This window comes from Diabrotica undecimpunctata, chromosome 5, assembly GCF_040954645.1.
Source record: "Diabrotica undecimpunctata isolate CICGRU chromosome 5, icDiaUnde3, whole genome shotgun sequence".
Taxonomy (NCBI): Eukaryota; Metazoa; Arthropoda; class Insecta; order Coleoptera; family Chrysomelidae; genus Diabrotica; species Diabrotica undecimpunctata.
The window spans coordinates 63,202,679-63,227,906 of record NC_092807.1 but is presented as its reverse complement, the minus strand read 5'-3'; the positions used below and the strand labels follow the sequence as shown (position 1 = coordinate 63,227,906).

At 33.9% G+C, this 25,228-nt stretch overlaps 2 protein-coding genes across 2 annotated transcripts in view; both read right to left on the bottom strand.

Annotated features, from left to right (window-relative positions):
* Nucleotides 1-1,184, bottom strand: part of LOC140441352 (rifampicin phosphotransferase-like) — a 112,644-nt gene extending 111,460 nt beyond the window's left edge. The window contains exon 1 of the mRNA XM_072532020.1: nucleotides 723-1,184. Coding sequence (XP_072388121.1) covers nucleotides 723-726 — 4 coding nt within the window. The 5' untranslated portion in view covers nucleotides 727-1,184. The remainder of the gene's footprint in view (nucleotides 1-722) is intronic.
* A 15,793-nt stretch (nucleotides 1,185-16,977) lies between these two features.
* Nucleotides 16,978-25,228, bottom strand: part of sti (citron rho-interacting kinase sticky) — a 97,483-nt gene continuing 89,232 nt past the window's right edge. Inside the window, 2 exon segments of the mRNA XM_072532016.1 lie at nucleotides 16,978-18,681; nucleotides 20,592-20,845. Coding sequence (XP_072388117.1) covers nucleotides 18,153-18,681; nucleotides 20,592-20,845 — 783 coding nt within the window. The 3' untranslated portion in view covers nucleotides 16,978-18,152.

The window sequence follows — 25,228 nt, the reverse complement described above, 5'->3', positions numbered from 1 at the left end:
TTTGACTGATCTCGAATGAAAAAAAAAAAAAATCCAGAAGCGAGGCCCACCCTGGGCAGCAGGTAGCTTAAGGACCATCGTCTTTAACAGAATCGTGTTCAGTGACTTCGAAAACCCCCGAGTAACAAAATTGAACTCATTCCTGTCTATATTTTCTGAGTTGGAAATTTTTCGTTTTCTATGCACTTTTGAAATTCATTTTACTTATGCACAAAATGCAATTTACCACCATGAATGTTGTTCACAAAGTTTCCTGACACTTTTTCGAACCGAATTGTTGCATAGCAATTCATCTTGCTGCGGAAAATCGCTTAGTGCTTTGTTGCCCCGCCTATATAGACATGGTGTGTCGCCTATCCGGCGACATACTACTTAGTGCAAAGGGGCCAAAGGGTAAACATATTGGGTTGACTATATGGCGAATGGCGTCATATGAGCGCAACGATTAAACGCATGCTGCCGTTCCTACGGCAACATAAGAGTGCAAAGGGATACATCATAAGACATGCAAAATAACAAAAAATAAGGTCGCTTTGTTTGCACAGCTAATTTGAGGCTATCTTCACCGAGACTAAATGTGAAAAGTGTCTGGTTAAAAATAATAAAAAATACTTCCGGCCGATTTATGGTAAATGAAAAATTATTTTTATGACCGCATATCTAGTCTTCCATATCTATATTTAAAAAAAAAATAATGAACATAAGTAAACATAATTACTTACCCATTGTTATGTGTCAGATAAGAACAATAAAAAGTAGTAAAACACATGGGTTTACTTCATGCGAATTATATAAAACACCATAACTGTAATATACACTCTTTAAAAAATACCATTATTGGAAGATTAAGAAAGAAATTCCACGTGAAGGTTACTACGAATTACGTAATTATAAGTGACCAGTTGTAAATCGAATCTGTTTTACTCGTAATATATAACATTTCATAAATTTGGTAGAAGATTTATGAATATTGTTGTAATTATAATAACATTAGATTACACGGTACTGATACACTTCTGATAAATAAACGAAATATTCTATCTCGGGTCCATAATTACATCATACTTTGTTATTTCCTGGATAATTTAAATCTAATATATAACATCACATTATTATCATCATTTAGTTTGGTATTACAATTTGTGATTTAGTCATTCACTAATCTAATTTTTTTACGTAGGTACAGAAAGTTTTATAGCTACAAAAAAGGTAGCAACTTACAACAAAAGGTAGCACTTACAACAAAAAACGAGATGTGGAACTCTGGGAGTGACCGAGGAGAGAAAGCGCAGCTTTTTTATAGTCTAAGACAGGAGCGATGATTTTAATTTACTTTAATTTATTCTATTTGACTCGATAATCGATTTGACAATCGATTCGATAATCCATTCAATAATCGATTCAAAAATCGATTCGATTATGGATCCAATTCGATAATCAATTCAATTCAATGATCGATTCGATTAGATAATGGAGATGGATTCAATTCGATAATCGATTCGATTCAATAATCGATTCAATTCGCTTCCGATTCGATGATCGATTCGATAATCGTTTCAATAATTTATATATATATATATATATATATATATATATATATATTCGATAATCGATTCGATTCAATAATCGATTCAATTCGCTTCCGATTCGATGATCGATTCGATAATCGTTTCAATAATTTATATATATATATATATATATATATATATATATATATATATATATATATATATATATATATATATATATATATATATATATATATATACCCGGTATTTAGGCGGCACACGCCCTTCCGGTAGGGATCTATGGAGGAGTATCAGCGAGCCGCAAGCCCTTATCTCTTGCCGTACTGCTCCACCATAGGCCGATCAGATACCAGCATATTCCAGACTAAGCCGCAGATTCATTTAGAATTTTAAACTGCTGCGTTAGCCTTTTTGTTTTCTGTTCACCGAGCTGGGGATTGAACTGACATCTCTCGCATTGAAGCGAAGGAGAAGCCAGCCGCCCAGCCCGCTTGGCTATCCGATCGACTTCAATCCGATCGACTTCAATAATTGATTCGATTCGTAAACTAAATTTTCGAAACCAAACTCATATTTATGCTTTAATATGTGCCTTCTAAGAATGGCAAGGCAAAACACACGTTGATAAAGATGTTATTAGAGACATGGGGAATCTAAAATTGCATTCCACAACATATCTCCTCCACTAAGCAAAAATCCTTAGCGAAATGGTTTCTAGTACTCATAAAGAGTATACCAGAATAAAAGGAAGACAGTTAAGATTTGATTTCACGTATAGTGCGTCTGTATACCCGCTTATACGTATTTCACCCTAATAGGGATCATCAGAGACGGCTATGCACAGACACTCTGAACGTGAAAATAAATCTTTCCTGTCTTGGGAAACAACTCTAAAATGGCTTCGTATGGACACAAATAGCGACATGTCGCTATTTGGTGATTTTCAGCTCTAACTTAGTAAATATTGATATTAAACCTGATTCGTAACTATCGAAATTATTTTACTATTTTTAAATTTTGTTATAAATATTTGCCACGTGAAAATAACTTCTAAATTGTGCCCCAAGAGACGAACGACGTGGAATACAGATTACATGAAAAAGCTATTCAAGCAGTTAAAGAAACAGAATGGGTACTTTAAAGGCAGCTAAGACTTTTGGTGTTCCAAGGACTATGGTGAAGAGACTAGCCAAAATGGGGCACATGAACTTAGAGCAGGTTGTTCAAATAAAATTGGGGCGAAGTGCAATCCTGACAAAAAAAATTAGAAGAGACAATAGGTAAATATATTCTTGAAATAAAAGAAAAGCTTTACGGCTTAACCCGTAAAGACATTAAGCGTGCGGTATTTCAATTGGCAAAATAAATCGGCATAAGGTATCCTTTTGGAAAAACAAAAGAGACAGGAAGAAGCTGGTTAGATTTATTTTTACAAAGACATATAAATACCTACTTTGTCAATAAGAAAAGCAACTGGGACCTCTTTTGCTCGGTCCAAAGGGTTTAATAAACAGAATGTTGAAAAATTATTTACTTTAGAGAAAGCGTATGAAGAGTTTAATTCTGCTGCTAACCGTGTATTTAATGTGAATGAGAAAGGTCTAACTGCCGTACAAAACAAAGTAGCCGACATCATCGGACGTAAAGGAAAGATAAAGGAAAGACACAAATTGCTTCCTTAACTTCAATGGAGAGAGGCTCTTTAATTATCTTGATAACCTGCATGAGTGCAAAGGGAGCAAAAACCATCTAAATTTTTATCTGTTCTTTTAGTTTTAGATTGGCATTATAGCCATACCAGCAATTTAGAGGTTATTAATTTAGCGAGAGGAAATCATGTGGTGGTAGTCTCATTGCCGCTGCACTCAACATACAAATTGCAGCTCCTTGACAAAACGTTTACGGGGGTGTTATATAGTAAGCAGATTTTACAATGGACCCGCCATAATAATAGACCGTTGTTGCAATATGAAATTGTTGAACTCTTTGGAAAGGCCTATCTAAAATTACAGACTGGGGAAATTGCAGTGAATGAATTTCGTGCTATGGGAATTTTTCCTCTCGACAGAAAAATCTTTTTGCAAGCGTATTTTCTTGCTTACGAAATAGAAAAAGAAAATAAAAACTTTACCCTTGATGAAGGGTTGCCGGGATATAAGACTGCTGCCGGGAATAATTTGGCTACTTTAATTCTAAGTAAAAGATCCAATTAAATATAGGACCACCAATTCTAAATATTTAACCAGTACCATATACTGGAATGCAAAGAAAATTTTTGATGGCTTATGACATTTCGCCAATCCCGATTTCGAAAAAGAAAACCACTAACAGAGAAAATTTCGGAAGCAGCTGTAATTACCTCATCCCCTTATAAAGATGAATTATATCGCAAAGCATTGCTAATCTTTTTTTCATGGCGCCGTCTTCTTTCGAAGGTTGGCGATCCAAATGGCAATTGTAGTTTTGGAAACTACAATTGCCATTTCCGAAAGATTTCCGCGGATGAGCGGTCGAACCATCTCCTCAGGTCTTTAGCGGTGATAAGACGCAACCCTGTCTCATTCCTCGTCGAATTTGTATATCTTTGGATGTTGTGTGCTCTATTTCAATTGTTGCCGTTTGGTACCAGTATAGTTCTGAGATAATTCGCAAGTCTTGTTCGTCAACTCCAGTTGTTCTCACAATTTCGATCATCTTTTGATGGTTAACGCAGTCAAATGCTTTTCGATAGTCAATAAAACATGCATATACATCTACATTCATGTCTCTGCATCTTTGCTTTAACACATTTAAAGCAAAAAGAGCCTCTCGTGTTCCCAATCCGTTTCGAAATCCGAATTAAGTGTCACTCATCTGGAACTCGCACTTCTTGTAAATTCGTAGATGGATAATTCTGAAAAAAGTTTTAAGGGCATGAGACATCAAGCTTAATATTCGATAATCATCGCATTGTGAGGAATTCGATTTTTTTGGTAATGCTACGAATGTTGATTTTAGCCAGTCTGTTGGTATTTTACCTGTGTCATATATCTTATTGAATAGTGAGTGCTTTTATTAAGTCTAGGCTTTTACTTTCGTTATCTGCAATTAGTTTTAGTATTTCGACATTGATATTGTCTGGACCGGTGGTGTTTCCATCTTTCTGAGATTTTACTGCGTGAATCACTTCTTCTTTGGTTCTTTCTGGACCTTTTTCATTTATTCGATTATCTGTGGATGGTGGAGAACAAGGTCTACCGTCGCCAAAAAGAGTTTGTATGTATTCTTTCAATCTTTCTAGTTTGTCTTCTGTACCCATAATTATTTCATTGATTATCATTTTTTAATATTGCTGCTTGTCTCTTTTTGTGTCTACCTGTAATTTCTTTAACTTTTTTATGAAGGTGTCGTATTTTTCCTGAAGTTGGTCTATTTCTAGGCATTTTGTTGACATCCAGTTTTCTTTCGCCTCCCTGCACTTTTTTCTGATGATTTTGTTAATTCGCTTGTATTCTACTGGGCGTGTTTTATGTTTTCGTCTTACGTCCATGAGGTCCATGATCTCTTGCGTTATCCATTCTTGTTTTTTGTTGTGTTTTATGAACCCGATGTCTTCTTCTTGTATCTTTGTTATTTTTGTTTTTAGAGCAGTCCATGTTACTTCAACGCCTGTCTGTACCAAGTTTTCGATCGTTTTTATTTCTTTCTCAAGCTTGATACTTATTTCTTTTTTCTGTTAAGGGTTCTTCAGTTGTGAGATGTCTATTTTTCTTGTCACTGTTTTCTTTTTGAATTTGAGAAATCTTTTTAATCTAAAATCCATTATAACTGGATTGTGATCGCTATGTATATCAACTCCAGTGTATGTTTTCGTAGATTGTATGTACTTCTTAAAGGTGTTATTGAGCAAAATGAAGTCAATTTGATTTCTAACAATTCTGTCTTTTCTGTCTGCAGGTGATTTTCATGTGTATAGCCTTCTAGGATGTTGTTTGAAGAAGGTATTGGCTATTAAAAAATTGTTTTCTACGCAGAATTGTACAAGTCTATCTCCTCTATTATTCCTGGTACCTAGACCGTATGCTCCTATGTGGTCTCCTTTATTGCTAATAAAGGTAAAAAATGTCAAATCAATAAAATAAGGTTTTCCCTTAATCAACTACCGCACAAACTTCGAAGAAAAGTAAAGTTGAACTAGCAGGGACTTATGGTGCCATGTTGACTGTGCAGGGACGGAGAGAGATAGTTATGTTTGCGACAAAGAGCACAAATTATAATAGATAACGAATCTAGTTCGAAAATTAAATCAGAAGAGGAGCTAGACAGGGATGTATTATGTCTCCATTACTATTTAATGTATACAGTACAGCCATTTTTGAAAAAGCATTACTACCTTAAAGAATAATAATTAACGGAAGAACTATTAACAACATAAGATATGCAGATGACACCGTTATTATGGCAAGCTCTGCTAAACAACTCCAACTACTACTAAACAAGACAAACAGTTACTGTGAAAAAAAAGGACTGAAAAGAAAATTAATAAAAAAATTGGTCCCCAGAAGAGAACAATTGGATTTTTGGAGTCCTTTTTAATAATTATCTCCTATGGCGCTGATAACCTAGACAATTTCTTAATTATACTCAATTTACCTTCATTCTTCTAAATTTATACCTGAGGACGACAGAGATGTCGAAACTCGTCCAATGTTTAAATAAATAATAAATTTGTTTTTTTTACAATTGGTGGTTTTACTTCAAGTTAGTAATTATAAAATATAAAAAGACTAAATACATGATAATAATAAAGAAAACAAATATACAAACAAAAATACATTTGGGACAAGTAGCGATAGAGGGGGGTGAAATATACAAATACCTGGGAACCTGTATTTAAAAAAAAAATTACCAAACAACAGAAATAAGGGCGAGGATAGAAATAAAAAGAAATGCGCTTGTAAAAATGAAAAAAATTCTCTGCAATAAAGGCCTTAGATTCGAACTGAGAGTAAGAGCTCTGAGAGTGTTACACTCTGAGAATTGTTACGTGTTTTCGATACTACAATAAGGACTTAAAAGCTGGATACTGAAGCAAGACCACAAAACTAAAAAAGCTACAGTCATTTGAAATGTGGTGTTACAGAAGGATGCTTAGAATAGCATGGACACAGAAGAAAACGAACACGGAAGTATTGCGAGAAATCGGCAAAGAATACGAAATAATAAATACAATAAAAATAAGGAAGTTACAATATCTGTGACACGTAATGAGGGGTCAGCGATATGAAATGCTAAGATTGATAATACAAGGAAATAGGTGGAAGGAGTATAGGAAGGAGTGTCATGGTTGAAAAATTTAAGGGACTGGTTTAGAACTCTTCAGAGCAGCATTAGATAGAGTAAAGATAGTTATGATGATATGCAACCGATTCGATTGGAAGACGGAACTTAAAAAAGAAGATTGTTGATTGAAATAATGTGCATTGTGCCTATGCGATTAGAGTAGAGCTAACGGAATAATACATTTCTACGATCTCATCATAATTAATATGTTTTTAATAAAACTGTAGAAAAACGTTAGAAAAATTTCATAATTTGAGAGTAAATTAACATGAAAGGTATCCAATTTTGAGTAAGAATATCTCGAAAATCTTCAATGTTAGTCGTTGCTATCAGAAAACGTGATTTACGTAAAAAATATGCCAAAATTAAAAACTGTAGTCAGCATCAGTGTGCCGTCAGTGGCGTAACATTTAGAAGGAAAGGGGGTTGCTTACCGATTTTGTATGCCACTGTTTAAGTAAAACTAATAAATGTTGTTATTCTTAATGGGACTCCCTGTATGAACAAAATTCTTACAGTGTTGTTATCTTTATTAGCTGTGTGTACTTTATTAATAATAAACCACGGATTCCACATATTAAAAATATATACATGATTTTCTTGCTGACAGGGGACATTAAATATCATTGTAATAATTTTGGATTGTAGTCGGTAAATAATTTTTGTATTTGATAGTTTCGCGTTATATTTGCCTTGAACTCCGTAGATTTACGTAGGCTAAGTATTATTGTCTGAACAGTTAGCGTATTTTTTTAGTAAATATTATGTGACCTGATTTCCGCTAATCAACTTTAATTCTCCAGTTATCAGTCCAGTCATTTGGGCCATTGTACAGTTACAGCTATTATAGCAGTACCATTTATTAATTCTGCTATTTATCTGTAAATTGTTATATCTTGGGTAATTATCAGGTACATGAGCGACCCCGAAACTCGTCCTTACGGAACATGGGCTATTAGATAACATGTGGATGTTTCTGAATTTACTTTGATTTAGAAATAATGCCCTCAAAGATACGATTAAAGGATTAGGTAGTACTTTGTCGGGAGTTGCTTAATCTTAAACAGAAGTCCTGGGTAGGCGACATCAAGGTATTGAGCGGAGCTGATTTTCTTGTGCATGTGGCTTATGTTTATTTCATTCGTAATATATATCTTTGTTGAGTACTTAAATGACTAGACCGAAAACCAAGTTGGTTTTGAGCTACGATTTGATCTAGTTGCAGTTTTATCAATAATCTGCGTAACAATCGTTTAAATAATTTTAACATGGGTGATAATACAGTTATTGATCTGTATGATCTTATATCATTTGGATGTGTACCAGGTACAAAATTATTACTATTTGTCCAAATTTCCATGTCATGACAAATTATGTAGTTCTCAAAATACTGTTGAATATGTACGACAGATTTCTGTCGTGATTAATTTGAACCCAAAAGTTTTGTGACTGGGGTAATTAGTTATGCTATTTCTAACTTCGAGGCGAGAGAACGGATTTATAAGTAGGCCATCGATTATAGTGGAGAGTAATAACAGCTTGTAGATGTTCAGCGAAAGCGACAGCTTATTCTTGATCAATTTATGACTATGTTCCCTCATGTCTTTTTATAGGTTGTGTGTGTAAAATCATCCTTCTACATTTGTAGCATTTTTAATTCGTTGGTATGTATTGAAATCCCCTCGTATATGTATTAAAACAGCGAAGAAAATTCTTTCAATTCCTATTTGCGTCGCCGAGTTGATATAAACACATTTTTAGTCGCTCTATATTGCCTTTCAAATAAACATCTTTGCCGGAAAAATAATGGCGACACTCTCGCTGAGGTCGCTGTTAGGGGCAATTTGCTTCAGCGTTTGTCCAAATTTTACGTCAAATTTGTAATGTTTTCTTGTTTTTCGTTCCTTTTCATGGAAAATATGTAGTGTATTGTGACAACCACAGTTAAAGTGAGGTTTTGAAAGATATCCACACGTTCCATTTTCCTGTTTTTTAAGAAGCCCAGTCTAAAGTTTGTGTTCCAGTGCCCCAATTTCAATTTGTATGACCTAAGAAACCGTTTCAAAATACTGTTCATAGTATGGAGATGAATTTGTTTGTGTGGCAAAAAGTGTAAACCCAGTTCTACCCCCAGAAATTCCAGTGAAGTCTAGTTTCCACCCCCAAAAATTTTAGTGAAATCAAGGTAACTTTTGTGTTTCAATTTTAAAGGAAAAATAAGAATAAACATTTTTATTAATAATTGCGTTCATAAGAGTTTGTAAAGATAATTTTTTATTTGTAATAATTAATTTCTGTTATAAATTATAGCCCAGTAATAAGAGTAAGTTTTGTAGTATCTCCAACTTCTAAGAGTTTGTAAACGGATAGGACATAGTAAATTTGTCTCTTTGTTATTGTATTTTTTTTGTGACTATTAATATAGTATTTTTGTACCATTTATATTTGTAACTGTTTGTGGTGAGACAGTAATAAATGTTAAATTTTTTTCTCCAAGCCATTTCTAAATATTCGTTACACATTTTTTAATAGCCTTTCAAAATAAATAGTTATAATTATTTAAGTTAGTTCTACACATTTCAAATGTTTTGAGTTTTCTGTAGTTCTGTTTTAAGTGCTCCAGTTAGTCTGTTGTAAAAATTTTTATTAATTGGATTTATATTTCTTTGCTATTGCTTTCTTGCTCTTCTTTTGTTGATGATTAAACTTTGGAATCTTAGTGGCATTGTGTTTTTTTACAGTATTATTCAGATTATAGCATAGATTTCCAGGCTGCTTCTTAAATTATATCAGTTAAATGCTAAACGGCTTTGTCAATTTCGTCTGAAATTTTAAGTAGGTAATGTATATTTTGTTGTTCATTAATGTGCTTAGCAAACATGTTTAAGTTTTTATGTTGTTACTAATCTTGGGATTGTCTTTCTAGTAATTGTATAATCACGTACTCCCTTTTGATTTATTAGTTCAGTAAATAGTACTTTATATTCTGAAAACAAAAGTATCTATTGGTTGTTGTCAGGACATCTATTTTATTCCCTTAGAGTATGCAGTCTTATGAACCATCCTGTTGAGAGTTTATAGGCCTGGTGCACATTCAATCTTTCATGCATTTGATTTGTTAAAGAAGTAGTCGCTTTATTTCTTACTTTCTTGAGATTATTTTTTATTTTAATAATTAGTTCGTACACTTATTGTTATCACTATTAACATTAAACTGGTTTCTTATCTTATTGTACTGAATTGATCTCGCGATAGTAATTTCGATTTTAGATGTATTAGCACGCTAACACATCTTACTCGCAACAAATCAAGCCAGCCACAAGAAAAATAAATTACAACACATACAGTTGAGTCGATGGTTCTTTAGCCGTGCGTCATCATTTAAAGCATATCAAAGAGTCCGAAATTCAATCCTCGCAACAGCAAGTGACAGAATGTGGCTACTGCTCCAATCACGGGTTATATTACAAAATTTGACATTAAAAATAAATAGAATGTAAAATGTTAGTTTTATAAAAAAATATAATTACATGTACAATAATATTTACAGGATGTTGATGTATGAGGTAACAGTCAAATTATTTTAAGAATGAAAAATTATTTAGCTCAAATATTGTATGATTTTAATCGTATGTTTTTCGTTTCTCATTATTTCATTTTCATCACCTTCAAAATCTGAACTGTTATCTCCAATGTTAATTATTACAGGTTTGATATTCATATTACACATATTTTTCTCTCGAATAAACCGCTGTTTAATTAATTTGTTAGTATGTTCCACACACTTTGCCTAGGTGATTCTCTTAAATTATTTTCAAAATTATCTATATTTATAGGTGATACTCTTAAATTATTTAATACTTCTATTAAATCTATCTCTTCGCAGTTATTTAGTTTTTTGTTTAAATTAACTTCTAAATCCAACTCTAAGTCAGCTAAAGACTCTGAAAGAGAAGTCTGAAATAAAATATTTTTTAATAAATATATACCTTCTTAATTCTAAGTAATAAAGTTCGCTTAAAAGATAAAGATGATGTGCATTCCTTGAATCCTTCGATCTTGAAGACTTTTAACTAATTCCCTCGGGCGAAGTCTCTGCAGGCGGTTTCCTTAGGGCTGGTTCTTGGAATAGTGGATAAAGGCTTAAAAGTGACGAGGATCTTTAAAGACTCTTCTACTTTTAGAAGTAGAAGTAGAAGTTTTAAAAACACTTTTAAAAAGTACAAACACTCAAAATAAACTTTTATTTACAATAGCAAAGATTTTATATATATATATATATATATCGGTTTCAAAACGTCTTGCGTCGTTGTCCGATTCCTAATTTCCACGAATTTCTATCATTCCATTGTTCTTCGGTCAAGTCTCGGGAGCTCATTGCCTTTGTTATTCCCTCCTTCCATGTTCTTTTTGGTCTTCCTCGTTTCTTACGATTTGGTGGTATCCATTTCATGGCGATTTTCGGTAGTCTTGTTTCTGGCATTCTTTGAACATGGCCATACCATATAAGTTGTTTCCTTTCTATGTCTGTTGCCAGTGATCCATCTACCCCCATCCTATTTCTTATTTCATCGTTTCTAATTCTGTCTGCTCTAGATATTCGAAGTGATCGTCTAAATACATCCATTTCTGTTGCTTCGAGTTTTCTTTTATTGCTTTCTGTTAGTCTCCATGTCTCTGTACCATAGGTTAAGCTGGTTTTTATGAGAGATTCATAAATATTGTATTTTCGTCTTTTACCAATTTCTGAGCTCCAAAGAACTCCGTTAAGGCATCCAATTGTTCTACGGGCCTGGGTTATTCGTTTTCTAATTTCCCTATTGTCTGTGCCTGTGGTGTCGAAATCAATTCCTAGGTAGGTATATTCAGTGCAGAATGCAATTTCGGTTGTGTCCATCTGAATGTTGGATAGTTCTGCGCCTATTGGGAGATATTTTGTTTTTTGTGTATTGAGTTCTAAACCCCACTTCTTGTATTCTTCCTGTAGTTTTCTGGCCATATATGTCAGGTCTTCTTTATCGTTGGCTATAAGGACTTGATCGTCTGCAAACTGTAGGGTATATAGGCAAGTTTCTCCCAGATCAATGCCCATTCCTCTACACTTTCTTTTCCACTGATACAGTGCTTTCGCCACGTAGATTTTAAACAATGTGGGGGATATGCAACACCCCTGTCGGAGTCCCTTGTTTACAGGAAATTTTTTTGAAAGTCTATTTCCAATTTTTATTCCCGACGTTGATCCTTCATAAAGCTGTTTAAGGGCGTTAATTACTGTGTGGTTAATGTTTGTTTCCTGCAAAACTTTCCATAGCTTTTTAGCGGGTACAGTATCATAGGCCTTCTGAAGGTCTATAAACATAAGGTGGGTTTCTTGATTGGTACTTGATCTTTTTTCTATTATTTGTTTCAAAACAAACACATTATCGGTGCAGCTCCTTCCCGCTCTAAAGCCAGATTGTTCCTCTTCTTCTTGTTCTTTATATTCTTGTTCGATAATGTCTCGAAGTATCCTTCCATATAGGCGACTTAAGGTACTGGTTACTGATATACCTCGATAGTTTGAGCAGTCCAGTTTACTTCCCTTCTTATGTATAGATGATATGAAGGATACTTTCCACTCATGCGGGACTGGTGCACCGTTTAGATATTGGTTTATACACCAGGTTAATCGTTCAAACAGTTTGTTAGTACCGCATTTGATTAGTTCTGCTGGAATTCCCTCCGGACCTGCAGCTCGACCATTTTTTAGTAGTTGTATCGTTTTTATGACAGTCCTCTCATCGATGTTTATCGTTTCTCCCTGTATGTGTATTTCAGTTGGAGACATTTCTCTATATTCCTCTCTGTTTTCTGTTAATAGATTTTCGTAATGTCGGATCCAGTTCTCTGTTGTTATTAATTGTATGTTTGTTTCTCTTTTTTCATTTGATTTAACTTTTGTCAGGAATTTCCACGTCTCTGAGCATTTTCTACCTCCCATATATGTGTCTATCTCTTTGCATTTTTTGTCCCACATTTCTCGTTTAGCTGTGTTTACTAGTTGTCGTGTTCTTTTTTTAATATCTTTGTATTCTTCTCTATCCAACTCCTGTTTTGTATTTAGCCATTTGTGGTATGCTTTTTTCTTCCGAAGTACTAGTTCTTCAATTTCTTGATTCCACCAAAGTTTTTTACTAGCGGAATTAGTTTTTAGTCCAATGGCCTCCTCTGCTGCTTCTTTGATGCTACTTGTTATGTTTTCGTAAATTTGTTCTACTGACTGGTCTTCTATATTATGTAGCAACTTTTCGTCTAATCTGTGCTGGTATAGGTTTCTTGTGCTTTCGTTGATAAGGCTGTTTAAGTTATATCGTTTGTTCGTTATTACTTCTGTTTGTTGAGGTTCCTCATTAACGTTATTGTCCTTGTTAGATTTAAAAGGAAATACCATTTTTGTCCTAACTATATAGTGGTCGGAACCACACGTCGGTCCTCTAAGTACTCTTACATCATTCACTTTTAAGGTAGTGCTTTGTTTGACTATTACATAGTCAATGATCGATTTTAGATTCCTTGTATGTTGTACCCATGTGTATTTGTGAATATCCTTGTGTTTATAGAAGCCGTTCATTATTCTCAGAGTATGACTCTGACACACTTGGATCAGCCTTTCTCCATTGTCATTCAGGTTTATTTCACCGTAGGGACCGATCACCTCACTGTTTATTCTTTGACCCACCCGGCTATTCAGATCTCCCAGTATTATCAGTTCTCGTGACTTTCCTATGTTGGTGATTATGTCGTTCAATTTTTCGAAAAACTCGTCCTTAGCAGCAATTGATTCGTCATCTGAGATGGCGTAGACTCCAAGAATTGTCACTGGAGTTTGATTTATGTTGATATTAACACGTATGATGTTTTCGTCGATTGTCTCGAAATCAGTTATTTTGTGTTTGAATTTTTTGTGTATCATTACAGAGACTCCTCTCTTTGCTCTTTGGTGTTTTGGGATGCCACTGAATATGTGTGTATAGTTATTTACAGTTTCTGTGCCAGTTCCTTTTTTCTTAGTCTCCGTCAAGACTACTATATCCATGTTGGCGTTTTTCAGTTCATGAATAACTTCTTCCATTTTTACTCTTATTCCCTGGACATTCCATGTACCAATATTCAATATCCGTTTCCGTAGCTTGTGTCTTTTTCCATATAATCCGTCCGAAATTCCGAGGCAAGCATTAGGCTTTTTAGTAATTTCCAGTTTTTACAAGTGACAGGGAACTGGCCTGACGCCTAAACCCCCAACCTGGAGGACCAGGTAATTTTTCCTCAAGGTTTCCTTCCTCTAGATCGACTGTCTTTCGGGACTTTAGAGATCGATCTTCCCTTCTTGTGTTTTATTCCTACCACTTCCGCCGACTTCGCCGTTTCGATTTTGTTCTCATCCACCTTCATCGCCGTTGTGGTCTTAGAATAGAGTATTGATTTTATACAATCCCTAAAATCAAGGGATGCCACTTCGCCATCCGCCATCCACGCCGTACCGAAGATCTTCTTCTCCGCCGTGCCTACCGTTGTGGTCTTCACCTGTATCCCTAGGCAGGGGTCCGTGTTATACCCCACAGAACTGGGTCCCAACCTGAACTTAGCCATCTATTCACTCCGGCCTACTGAAGTGATAGATGCCCACCCCCGCGGCTTGGACGCGCCAGGTTGGAGTTACCCACGTGAGCGACAGAGAAGATGACTCTGTGCTCCGTGGGCCGAGTTAATGGGTATGTATGATTCCATACCCAAAAGCGCAAAGATTTTATACAATTTAAAATATTATCTTTAGATTGAAAAAAGGTGGTTTTAGAATCCTTTATTTATAATAAATATACCTACTGAATTTGCTATTCTAGTATGGCGCAATGGATGTTGCAAGATTTCAGAATGTACAGTGCTGATAGGCGGTAACTTCTTATTGAATTCTCGTGATCGAATATACTGAATTCTAGCGGTCATTGAACTATAACTCGCGCTAGCTGTTTTTTATTTTATCTTCGACATCTCGCGGTTTTAATAGCTAGCAACCCTAATTTTCGACCATTTTTCCTCAGGAAAACATATCATATGATATAAAAACATGCGTCATGAGCAGCGTAATTTATTTAAAAAATAAATGAAGGAAATAAAATTTTTGTCAAAAATTAATTAAATTAAAAATATTTGCGGCCACTTTTTGACTGGCAGCCTATTATCAATGTGTTTTCCTAATTTTAAATGTGTGTAAAAATGTGAGTTTGATTAACTATGTTATGAACGTAGTGATCCTGCAGTGGGATCTTAGGCTATATGAAAAATGAAATAATAAATATACTAGTCATTGCTTGTTAATGTAATTACATATGCACATAAGTATATATGCAGTAATTAATTAAATCAAAATGTCTATTTCATTCGTAGGAGAATATAGAGAAGAAACGTTCCTAAAAGGCATTCAACCTTCTCATTCTCAGACCTAAGTGTAATATTAAATTCGCGGGATAGGTATCTTTTTTGTAATTGTTTTGGCATAAAACAATCGTTTTGCTTGTTTACACGTTCAATTGATGAAACAAGTACCAAACTTCATTATTCCATGACAAATATCACAAACAAAGCTAACATAAGCGAAATCTTTCAAAATTGTCTTATATTCAAAGAAGTTTAATTTTCAAATTCTTGCTCCTTATTTTTCCCCCCGAAAAATAATAGCGCCCTCTAGCCGGCTTCAATTCTGTCTTAATAAGAACATACGTAGTTTGACCTCTAAATTATTTAATAGAACTCTGTGGAACAAGCAATTATTTATTGTAATTCAATAGTCGTTGTTTGGAACTTGTTTCTTTATTAAGGCTGTTTTAGCAGTCCAAGCATACTGCGATTTGAAATGGGCGTATCACTTACTTTTCTACACTGCTTACGCGAGACCATCTTTACTCAGTGCCGCCGGCCGACGGGTAGTTTAATGAAAACAAATACATTATTCTCCATTCAAATTAGTTTTAACACGAACTAACTGACCGTACGTTCATGAGATTTGACGTCACGAAGGCGATAACGATGAAACTAAGCGCCAATGATGAGTAACACGTTTCACTAGATTTCAGTATTTTTTAGCAATTTTCTTTAAAGTTGTAACACGCTTTTCTCGATTATTACTGGACACAGAAAGGTGAAACAAAAATCAACGATTACAGAAAAAAAAACTCTTTCGAGTGATGGGCGTAAAAAGTTTGGTTATAATAGAACGTTAAACAGTATATTCCAATTTTTCAACAGAAGTTTCAAAAAAATAAAAAAAGTAAAACCATCAGTTTAAAGGCAACATAATTTCAAATAACGTGTCCAAATTTCGAGACATTTTGTCGGTAAATAACAGAGAAAACACTGTCCCTAGGTTTTGGTGCACTGATAAAACAGCCTTAATATAGGGCTACTGATAAGTAACTCCTGTGAGAGGGGCAAATGATGTTTAGAAATATGGTTTTATTAAAAAAAAACCAATGTGGTTTACATTTCTCTCGGTTTTATTATAATTTCTTATAATGTTCATGACCTCATTGGTACTACCCTATCCCTACAGCAATTTATTGGTTGTTCTGTATTTAATTTTAGCAACACAAATTCTTCATTACAAAGCATTATTTTTTCTCCTTGCAGTTTTCAACATGTTCCTCTGAACAGATGAATTTGAAATACTCAATAATAACCTTATTTTTTTATCATGTCACAATTTTTCATAGACATAATACAAAACGAATGACTGTTGCAATACCAGCCCGTTTCCCCAGTGCGACAGAGAAAACTGACGCAAACCAGTAATTGCATCTCTTTCTAATGGACCGGGTTTATTGACCACCTGACCTAAATGACCAATGGGAAGGTCATGGGGATGTCGCAATGGGGAAACGGGACTGGATTGCATCTGCCAAACTATTTATATTATGCCTATGCAATTCTCCAAGATCTTGATAACCCAGCAAAAGTACGCAATGTCAACCTCAAATTAAATGAGGAGCATCGACATCGAATTGACCAGAAAATGGGAAATATGTAGTATTCTTAGCTAATATCTATTTGCATATTTGTGATGGAATATAAATACAAAATTTAATGTGAAAATCTATTTATTTATATATTTTGAAATACATCAATCTACAATATTAAAAAATATTACATATCATCTAAAAATGACAAAATCAGTACAAAAACTAAGAATACGGCAAGATAAATACAGAAATCTTAAAAAATTAAGTACATACACGAAATATAAAACAATTATTTTCTAAAATACCGTTAAAATGAATTTAGGTATGTCCATTATTACTTACAAAAATGTCACTTTTAGTAGGTATTTTGTAAGTATGTGACCAATAAAAGTATTCTATTAGTATATATATTCTTAGAGTAACAGTCTTAATAGTATAATTTATTGAACAATAATAAGTATCAAAAATAACTATATTTGAATTTAAATAATTGTTGCATGGATTATTGATATCAACAATTATCTCTGAAACAGATGCAATAGGCATGTTGACCACGTTAAAAGCAACATTTTTAGTTTTCCTTACTTTAAATAAATTTTATTTTTATTTATTTGTAACATGTGACGTCAGCATTCCCGTGAAAGTAATGGCATTTTGGAGCGATATTTTAAAAGGAATAAAGTATTATTAAAAAATAATAGTCAATATTTATGGCTATAAGTAATATTATGGCTTTAAATGTTTTTTAAGAAATAATCAACATTCCTATTGCTTTCTCTGAAATAAATATATTCCTATACATATATTTACAAACTAACGACAAGGTACGAATGATAAGATCGATATTATTATCCATGTGAATAAGAACCTATTTTGAGATGACCATAAAAATTGAAAGGCAGTATAAATATTTTTTAGTGTATTATGAGGTAACTACAACAAATACCAAGACCAACAAAAATGATATATCACATGGACAAACAATGAAAAGTCCTCAACTTTTTTCTTTATGGTTATTAAAATTGACTGGGCCCGAATATTTATGAACAGTAATATATAAAGAAGAAACATTAAAAGAAAACCCAAATCGTACAAAGAATTGTAAAGTAGATGTCACTGAACTATTAATTACTTACGTCTGCTAAAGTTATGTGAAAGCAAATCACAACATCAAAATTTATAAAATAAATTGTAATATTCGTATCGAATGTTTTGGCAAATAAAACGGAGTTTTAAAATAGATAAAAGAAACTAGTAAATATAATTAAGCTAACGTTGGAAGAATTGTCAGAGTCGTATTGGAATACCGTTACAAATCAGTTTCTGAAAATCTAACCCTCTTGAGCTTATCTTCCACACTCTCGTTATCACTCAAATTCCCATCCAAACTTTGTACAATCGAACTACTAAAAGTAAATCTATCTTCAGAGTTGTTATCAGAATTGTCAATTTCCAAAGAACTGTCATCTAAGGGAATAAATTTACTACCATTTATAAACCGAACTTCATTGTTTACACCTATGAATATACCCTGTTTATTTGACCCTAAATACTTAAATTTATCCAATTCCACTCGGAAAATGTCTGGTTTTTCATCATTATTGCAAGTTTCTTCTGATATTTTCAAGATTCCTACAGCTGAAAAGTGACATACATATAAATACGATTTGCTGAAATGAAATGCTAAAGGTAAATGTGCTGATTTCAGTTCATTTTGTCTAGTGGATCTGCCATATTCGTCGACAAATACTGAAAATTCATTGAAACACAGTAGATACTCTTTGGGATTTTTGCAAACTTGAATGATAGCCAGAGGGAAGGAGCCCATCTTGTAACAACTGAAATAAATGAAAGTTATTAAAATTAAATTTATGTTAAATTGATTAGATATTGAAAATCTACTTAATATTTTTTAATCTCTTCAGTTTTGGTAACAAAAGAACAACTTTAACAATATAACCACAACTCTCCTATAGAAGAAATAAATTCAGTATTGTATGATTTCAATTGGAACACTATTCATTCCCAAATATATTATATTGAAGCGAAACTTTTAATGTTCACCTTGGCGGTGAGGAGTGACTGGAAAAAATCCGAACGTAACGCAGACACTCTTTCTGTCCCAGGATTCATTCATCCGGCACTTACCATATAAATAGCCTTAAATACAATATAAATAACTTAATAACTAGCCACCGATTTGTTTTCAACCACCAAGGTTTCTGAAATCAAATGCATGAAAGTTCATATAGTGCCTCAAAATAAACAACCATAAAAAATTAGTAAAACTTATCACCAAACGAATATGTATTTCTACTTTTCAAATTTGGATGTGGATACAAAGTGTTAAGACATATAGAGTCTGTATAGTGACATATGAGTGCATTCAAAATTAACTTAAAAGTAACTCATTCTGAATATTACATCAACTTGTAACGTTATAAACGTGTTTGTTATTTTTCTGTAAATAATTATTTTATTTCAATTTCTTTCGATTTTATTTCATTTATTTCATAAACCTACCCATACTGACACGACTATACACAATTCATCATCCCATCCTACATAACATAAATTGGCAGCCTATCATAGCATGTTAGATAGATGAAATAGAAATTCCGATGTTAAAAAACAACTTTGAGATATAATTAAACATTATTAAGCAAATAGCAGTAAACAATGGGTACAACGAACAAACCATACATAAAATTTTAAAATCATAAACTACATAAGAAAGCACTGAAATTAGTATTCCACCACCAGAGAAAAAACAGTACCTTCTACTCAATTACATATACAGACAAGATATCAACAAAAATAGCCAAACACATAAAAAAGAAAGGAATAACACCAGCTTTTAGAACAAACAACAACTTGGGCAAATATATTGAAAACAAGGGCCAAAAAAAAACACACTTGCCAAAACCAAAGACTTTATCCAAGGCCAAGGCCAAGGCAAAGGCCAAGGCTTTACGTGTCTTTTGAGTGTCACTGAGTAATTCAAACTGAGTGTCACAAGATAATTCAGCAGTACGTCAACTACTTCAAACACAAAAATTAGGATATACAAAAGTATCATAGAAAGTATTGCTACCTATAGTTCAGAGCTTTGGGTAATTTAATCAAAAAGACGCATCCAAAATAAAACCAATGGAAAGGAATTACTGGCGTAGATGTTGCCAAATCACTAGAAGAGAGTAAGGAATACTGAAATCAAAGCGTGTATGGGCATAGACATTGACATCCGGGAAACTATAGAATGCAAAATGCTGAAATGGTATGGCCAAAGGATGAATGATCAATTATGGCCAAACAGAATGTTACAGAGGATCCCCACCAACCTCAGGAAAAAAGGATGACCAAGTAGAACGTGTAGACAAGAAGTAAATGGTGCAATGGAAGATAGTGGTGTACAAGAAGATGCCTGGAACGATCGCAACCGATGGTTTACTTTTAGTTTCATTCATATAATTATCTAGGTTTAAAATAATAGGACACCTATTTGCTCAGTTTATTTGGTAACAAAAACTACGAAGAATTATTATTTATTTACACAATCAAACGTTTAAATTTTAAATTAAAGAAACTAAATGCCAAATATCTTATTATCTTTTAAATACAAAAGTATTTGATTTAATTTACAAATCCAAAGATATTTTAGAGTTAGGTAGGAAACCTCTCCCAGTCTTTTTAGTATTGTAACCAATAATCTAGATATACTAAACAAACAACAAACAAATCGCATTACCTTTGAGCCTGTTTCAGTTTAGCATCCGAAGCATCTAGGAATTCCTCGGCTTGAAAAGTCCCCAGATCAATTTCGAAAAACTTATCAGCTCCCACTATTAAACTAGTTTCTGTGAATAAGGCACATCCTGTTGGTTCTGCGGTATCCAGCCTTTTTATGGGAACAAATTCAGATGTGTCCGAGTCTATTCCGAGAATTACCAAGTGCCTTTCATTCGCTACACAAATCTTTGGTTGTTTGGAAAAATGTGACACCTAAAAAATATATAAATATTACAACAGCTTTTTTTTTTCTAAAGGAAAGCGAATTTCCTTATCTTCGGTATTTCCTTATAAAACTAAATGTGGAAAATTAGAAAATTATGAAAATGTATGATTATTATTTCATATTTATGGTTTAGAGGTGCATGACAAAAAATAATGAATTAAAATCTGTATTCGACTGTCGACCAGTACTAATCGAGTAACGACGAGAAGTAGATCCACCAGGCTTGAGAATGGCAAGTGAGACCTTGCCGAAACGTCGCCAAAACAATGGTTTTCAAGAAAACCAGCATTGTACAACGCGGAGTCAAACCCGAAAAAATAGTGACAGCACATATAGCTCCCGCGGAAACCTCAAAACAAACATATATATATATATATATATATATATATATATATATATATATATATATATATATATATATATATATATATATATATATATATATATATATATATATATAGTGTGTAAAAGCCAAATGGAATAAATTCATTATTTAGGTTACTGTACATATTTATAAAAAATCCCGAAACACGTCAAATTTAAATTATAACTTGATATTCTTTAACGTGAAAATGCAACCCCTACCTTCAACCCCCTTAGAATGACAGGTACAACCCCCAATTTTTAAAATAGGAAGTATAGGCTTGTGATATATCGTTTGAAAGGTCTTTTCATTCTCCATTCAAAAATGTTGTCGCTTTCAAGTTTATTAAGATTAATTAAGATAAAATAAATTAAAATCATGTGGTTACCGAAATTCGCTAAAATATACTCAAAACTTATTTCCCGTTTAGGTTTTGATAATGAGAAAGTGAACAAAAACCATAGCAATGTGGTTTTTAGATGGTAACCATTAAAAAACTTTAAAGAATTTCCGTGGCAACGTTATTTTAATACGCATTAGTAAATTGTTTTATTTAAGTTGTCAGTATTTTAATTTAAGTAAAAAGTTCGTTCAATTCAATTCTGAAAAATGGTTAGATTAACGGAAATGCATAAAATAACAGTTTTACAAATGATTGGTTACGGAGATAACACCCGAACACAACAGGAAGTACCTCGCCTATTTCATGAGAAATTTCCTAATTTACCGCCTATATCCCAAGGAACAATAAGTAAAATAGAGAAGCAGTTTGGGCATGTAAGGCAGATAAAAAAAGCAGCTGCCAATGCACTGAGTGATGAACTCAAATTAGATGTATTGCTTGAGTTTCAGGAAAATCCACATACATCGAGTAGACAGGCATCCACTACATTCAATGCTAGCCATACATCGATAGTAAACATATTAAAAGAAAATAAATTGCATCCCTATAAGATGATACCTACTCAGGAGCTCATGAAAGACGATTTTGATAGGAGAACTTTTTTTTGTGAGCAAATGATGGACATGTTGGATAACAATATTATCCAATTAGAAGACGTTATGTTTTCTGATGAGTGTACTTTTTCACTTAACGGTCATGCTAATCGGCAAAATTGCCGCTACTGGGCCACGGAAAATCCTCACTGGATGAGAGAAGAACACACTCAGTACCCTCAAAAGGTTAATGTTTGGGCAGGGATTGTAGGAAACAATATCATTGGTCCCTTTTATTGAGGGCAACTTGAATGGCAACAATTATTTGGCACTACTTCAAAATGATGTCATTCCAACGTTGGCAAATTTATATCCTGATCCAGGAAACTCTCAAGTTCCAGCGAATACGATATGGTTTCAGCAGGATGGAGCACCACCACATTACCAATTTAATGTCCGGCAGTACCTCGATACAATATTTCCCAATCGGTGGATAGGGAGGCGAGGATCGATTGAATGGCCAGCGCGATCACCTGATCTTACATTATTAGATTTCTTTTTATGGGGATATGTGAAGAGCCATGTGTACAAAACTAAACCTGATTTAAATGACTTAAAAGAACGAATAACGCTTGCGATTAGGTCGATCACGCCTGTTACGTTAAATAATGTTAGAAGACAGTTTTATTTGAGATTAGGATGTTGCCAAGACGTTCGCGGTGAACATTTTGAACATCTACTTCATTAACATTCATAGTTCTTTTTCGTGTTCTACATTTTATTACGTTTTGCATTACATTTTAGTTTTTGATTGTATTGTAGCGAATTTCGGTAACCACATGATTTTAATTCATTTTATCTTAATTAATCTTAATAAACTTGAAAGCGACAACATTTTTGAATGGAGAATGAAAAGACCTTTCAAACGATATATCACAAGCCTATACTTCCTATTTTAAAAATGGGGGGTTGTACCTCTCATTCTAAGGGGGTTGAAGGTAGGGGTTGCATTTTCACGTTAAAGAATGTCACGTTATAATTTAAATTTGACGTGTTTCGGGATTTTTTATAAATATGTACAGTAACCTAAATAATGAATTTATTCCATTTGGCTTTTACACACTGTATATAGACTATATGACCATAGACTAATCAGAACAAAAATTGTTCTAGATCTGCACCTAGAAAGAATAAAATTAATCACAAAACGAAGAGTAACCGGTGTAAATATTAACAATCTAAAAGTAAAAGAAAACTCAGATCACTACCAAAGGACCATTGATGAAAGATTACATAACCAAATCGACAGCTCTCAATTAATGGAAATCATCCTTGATAGTGCCAAAGAAATCGAAGGCCCCTTAACAACAAAATGAACATAGTAAACTGTCTGATAAAACTAGAATAATACTAATACAAAGAAGGGAAACGAAAGTAAGTAGCAACATACAGAGAATACAATACACAGAACTTTTTAAGACAATAAGGAAAAGTATTAAGGAAGACATAAGAAAATACAATGAAAGACTGGTAGAAAATGCAATCGAAAACAGGAAAAACTGTAAGAAAACAAGAAAAGCATTAATCATTGGGAAGAAGTAAATCGTTGCTCTAACAAACGAAAACACCAGAATTACCGACAGAAATGAAATAATACAACTCGTGACTAAATATTAGAGCGAACTATACACAGCCCCTCACACACTTGAAGAAGTAATCAGTAACCAAGAAGATGTACCAGAAGTTCTTCCGGAAGAAGTAGAATCAACAATTACTAAAATGAAAAGCGGTAAAGCAGCTGGAATAGATGGTATAACAGTGGAACTGCTTAAATACGCTGGCAATAAAACCTGAAAAATCTTAGCAGGCATATTTACAAACTGCCTAAGATGGAGATGCATACCAGACCACTGGAATACAGCAAACATAATTCTCATTCATAAGAAAGGTAGCAAAGAGGATATCAAAAACTACAGGCCTATAAGTCTACTACCAATCGTATACAAAATATTCACAAAGATCATCAACACATTAACAAACGCATTAGATGATGCACAGCCGAGAGAACAAGCTGGCTTCAGACGTGGCTTCAGTACCATAGATCATATTCATACACTTCGATAACTAATGAGTAGAGCTAAAGAATATGAAATACCGCTAGCATTAACCTTCATAGATTTCGAGAAGACTTTCGATTCTACATATCCCAAGGCAGTAATAGAAGCTTTGAGCAACCAAGGCATTGATAAACCGTACATAGAGACAGACAAGCAAAAGCTAAGGTAAAAATTTATGAAAACACTCCAGAATTTCCCACTACCAGAGGCGTCCGACAAGGAGACGCAATATCACCAAAGCTCTTCACTGCAACTCTAGAAAATATATTCCAAAAATGAACTTGACAACATGGCACAGAAAAGCGAATTTTAGACAATCGTGGGCATATATGAAGAATGAATATGTAAGGGAGGCTACACCATAATCGGTAGAAGATGCTGAGAATGATGATGATTATATATATATATATATATATATATATATATATATATATATATATATATATATATATATATACATAAGAATTCGCCAGGTTCAGGCCACCAACGATAATGAAAAATTTGATGAAGTTCTAACAAGACTTAAAGGTTTCCTCAAGCGATTAGAAAATAGAAGACGTAACAGTCGTCCAACCACACTTAGATGTTGGCAGTGTTGAGAACTAGGTCATCGTCAGTATACGGTACCTCTAAGAGTGTAGTGAAGGGAGTGGGAAGGGATGGAGGATGTGGCACAGTGGACGAAGTCGCTGATCTCGGATATCCGACGGTGGGTGGAATGTGGGCATCGGCGTGGGGGATACTTCCTTACGCAGGTGCTCAGAGGCCATGGATGTTTCGGGACATTACTCAGGAGGTTCGGGAAAGCGGCTGACGATCGGTGTCTTTATTGCCGAGAGGTGGACACTGTGACGCACACTCTGTTCCATTGTCCTAGATGGGTAACGGAAAGAGTGAGGATGAATGCGGGATTTGGTAGAATGATCGTGAATGTGAATGAAATGTTAAGTGAA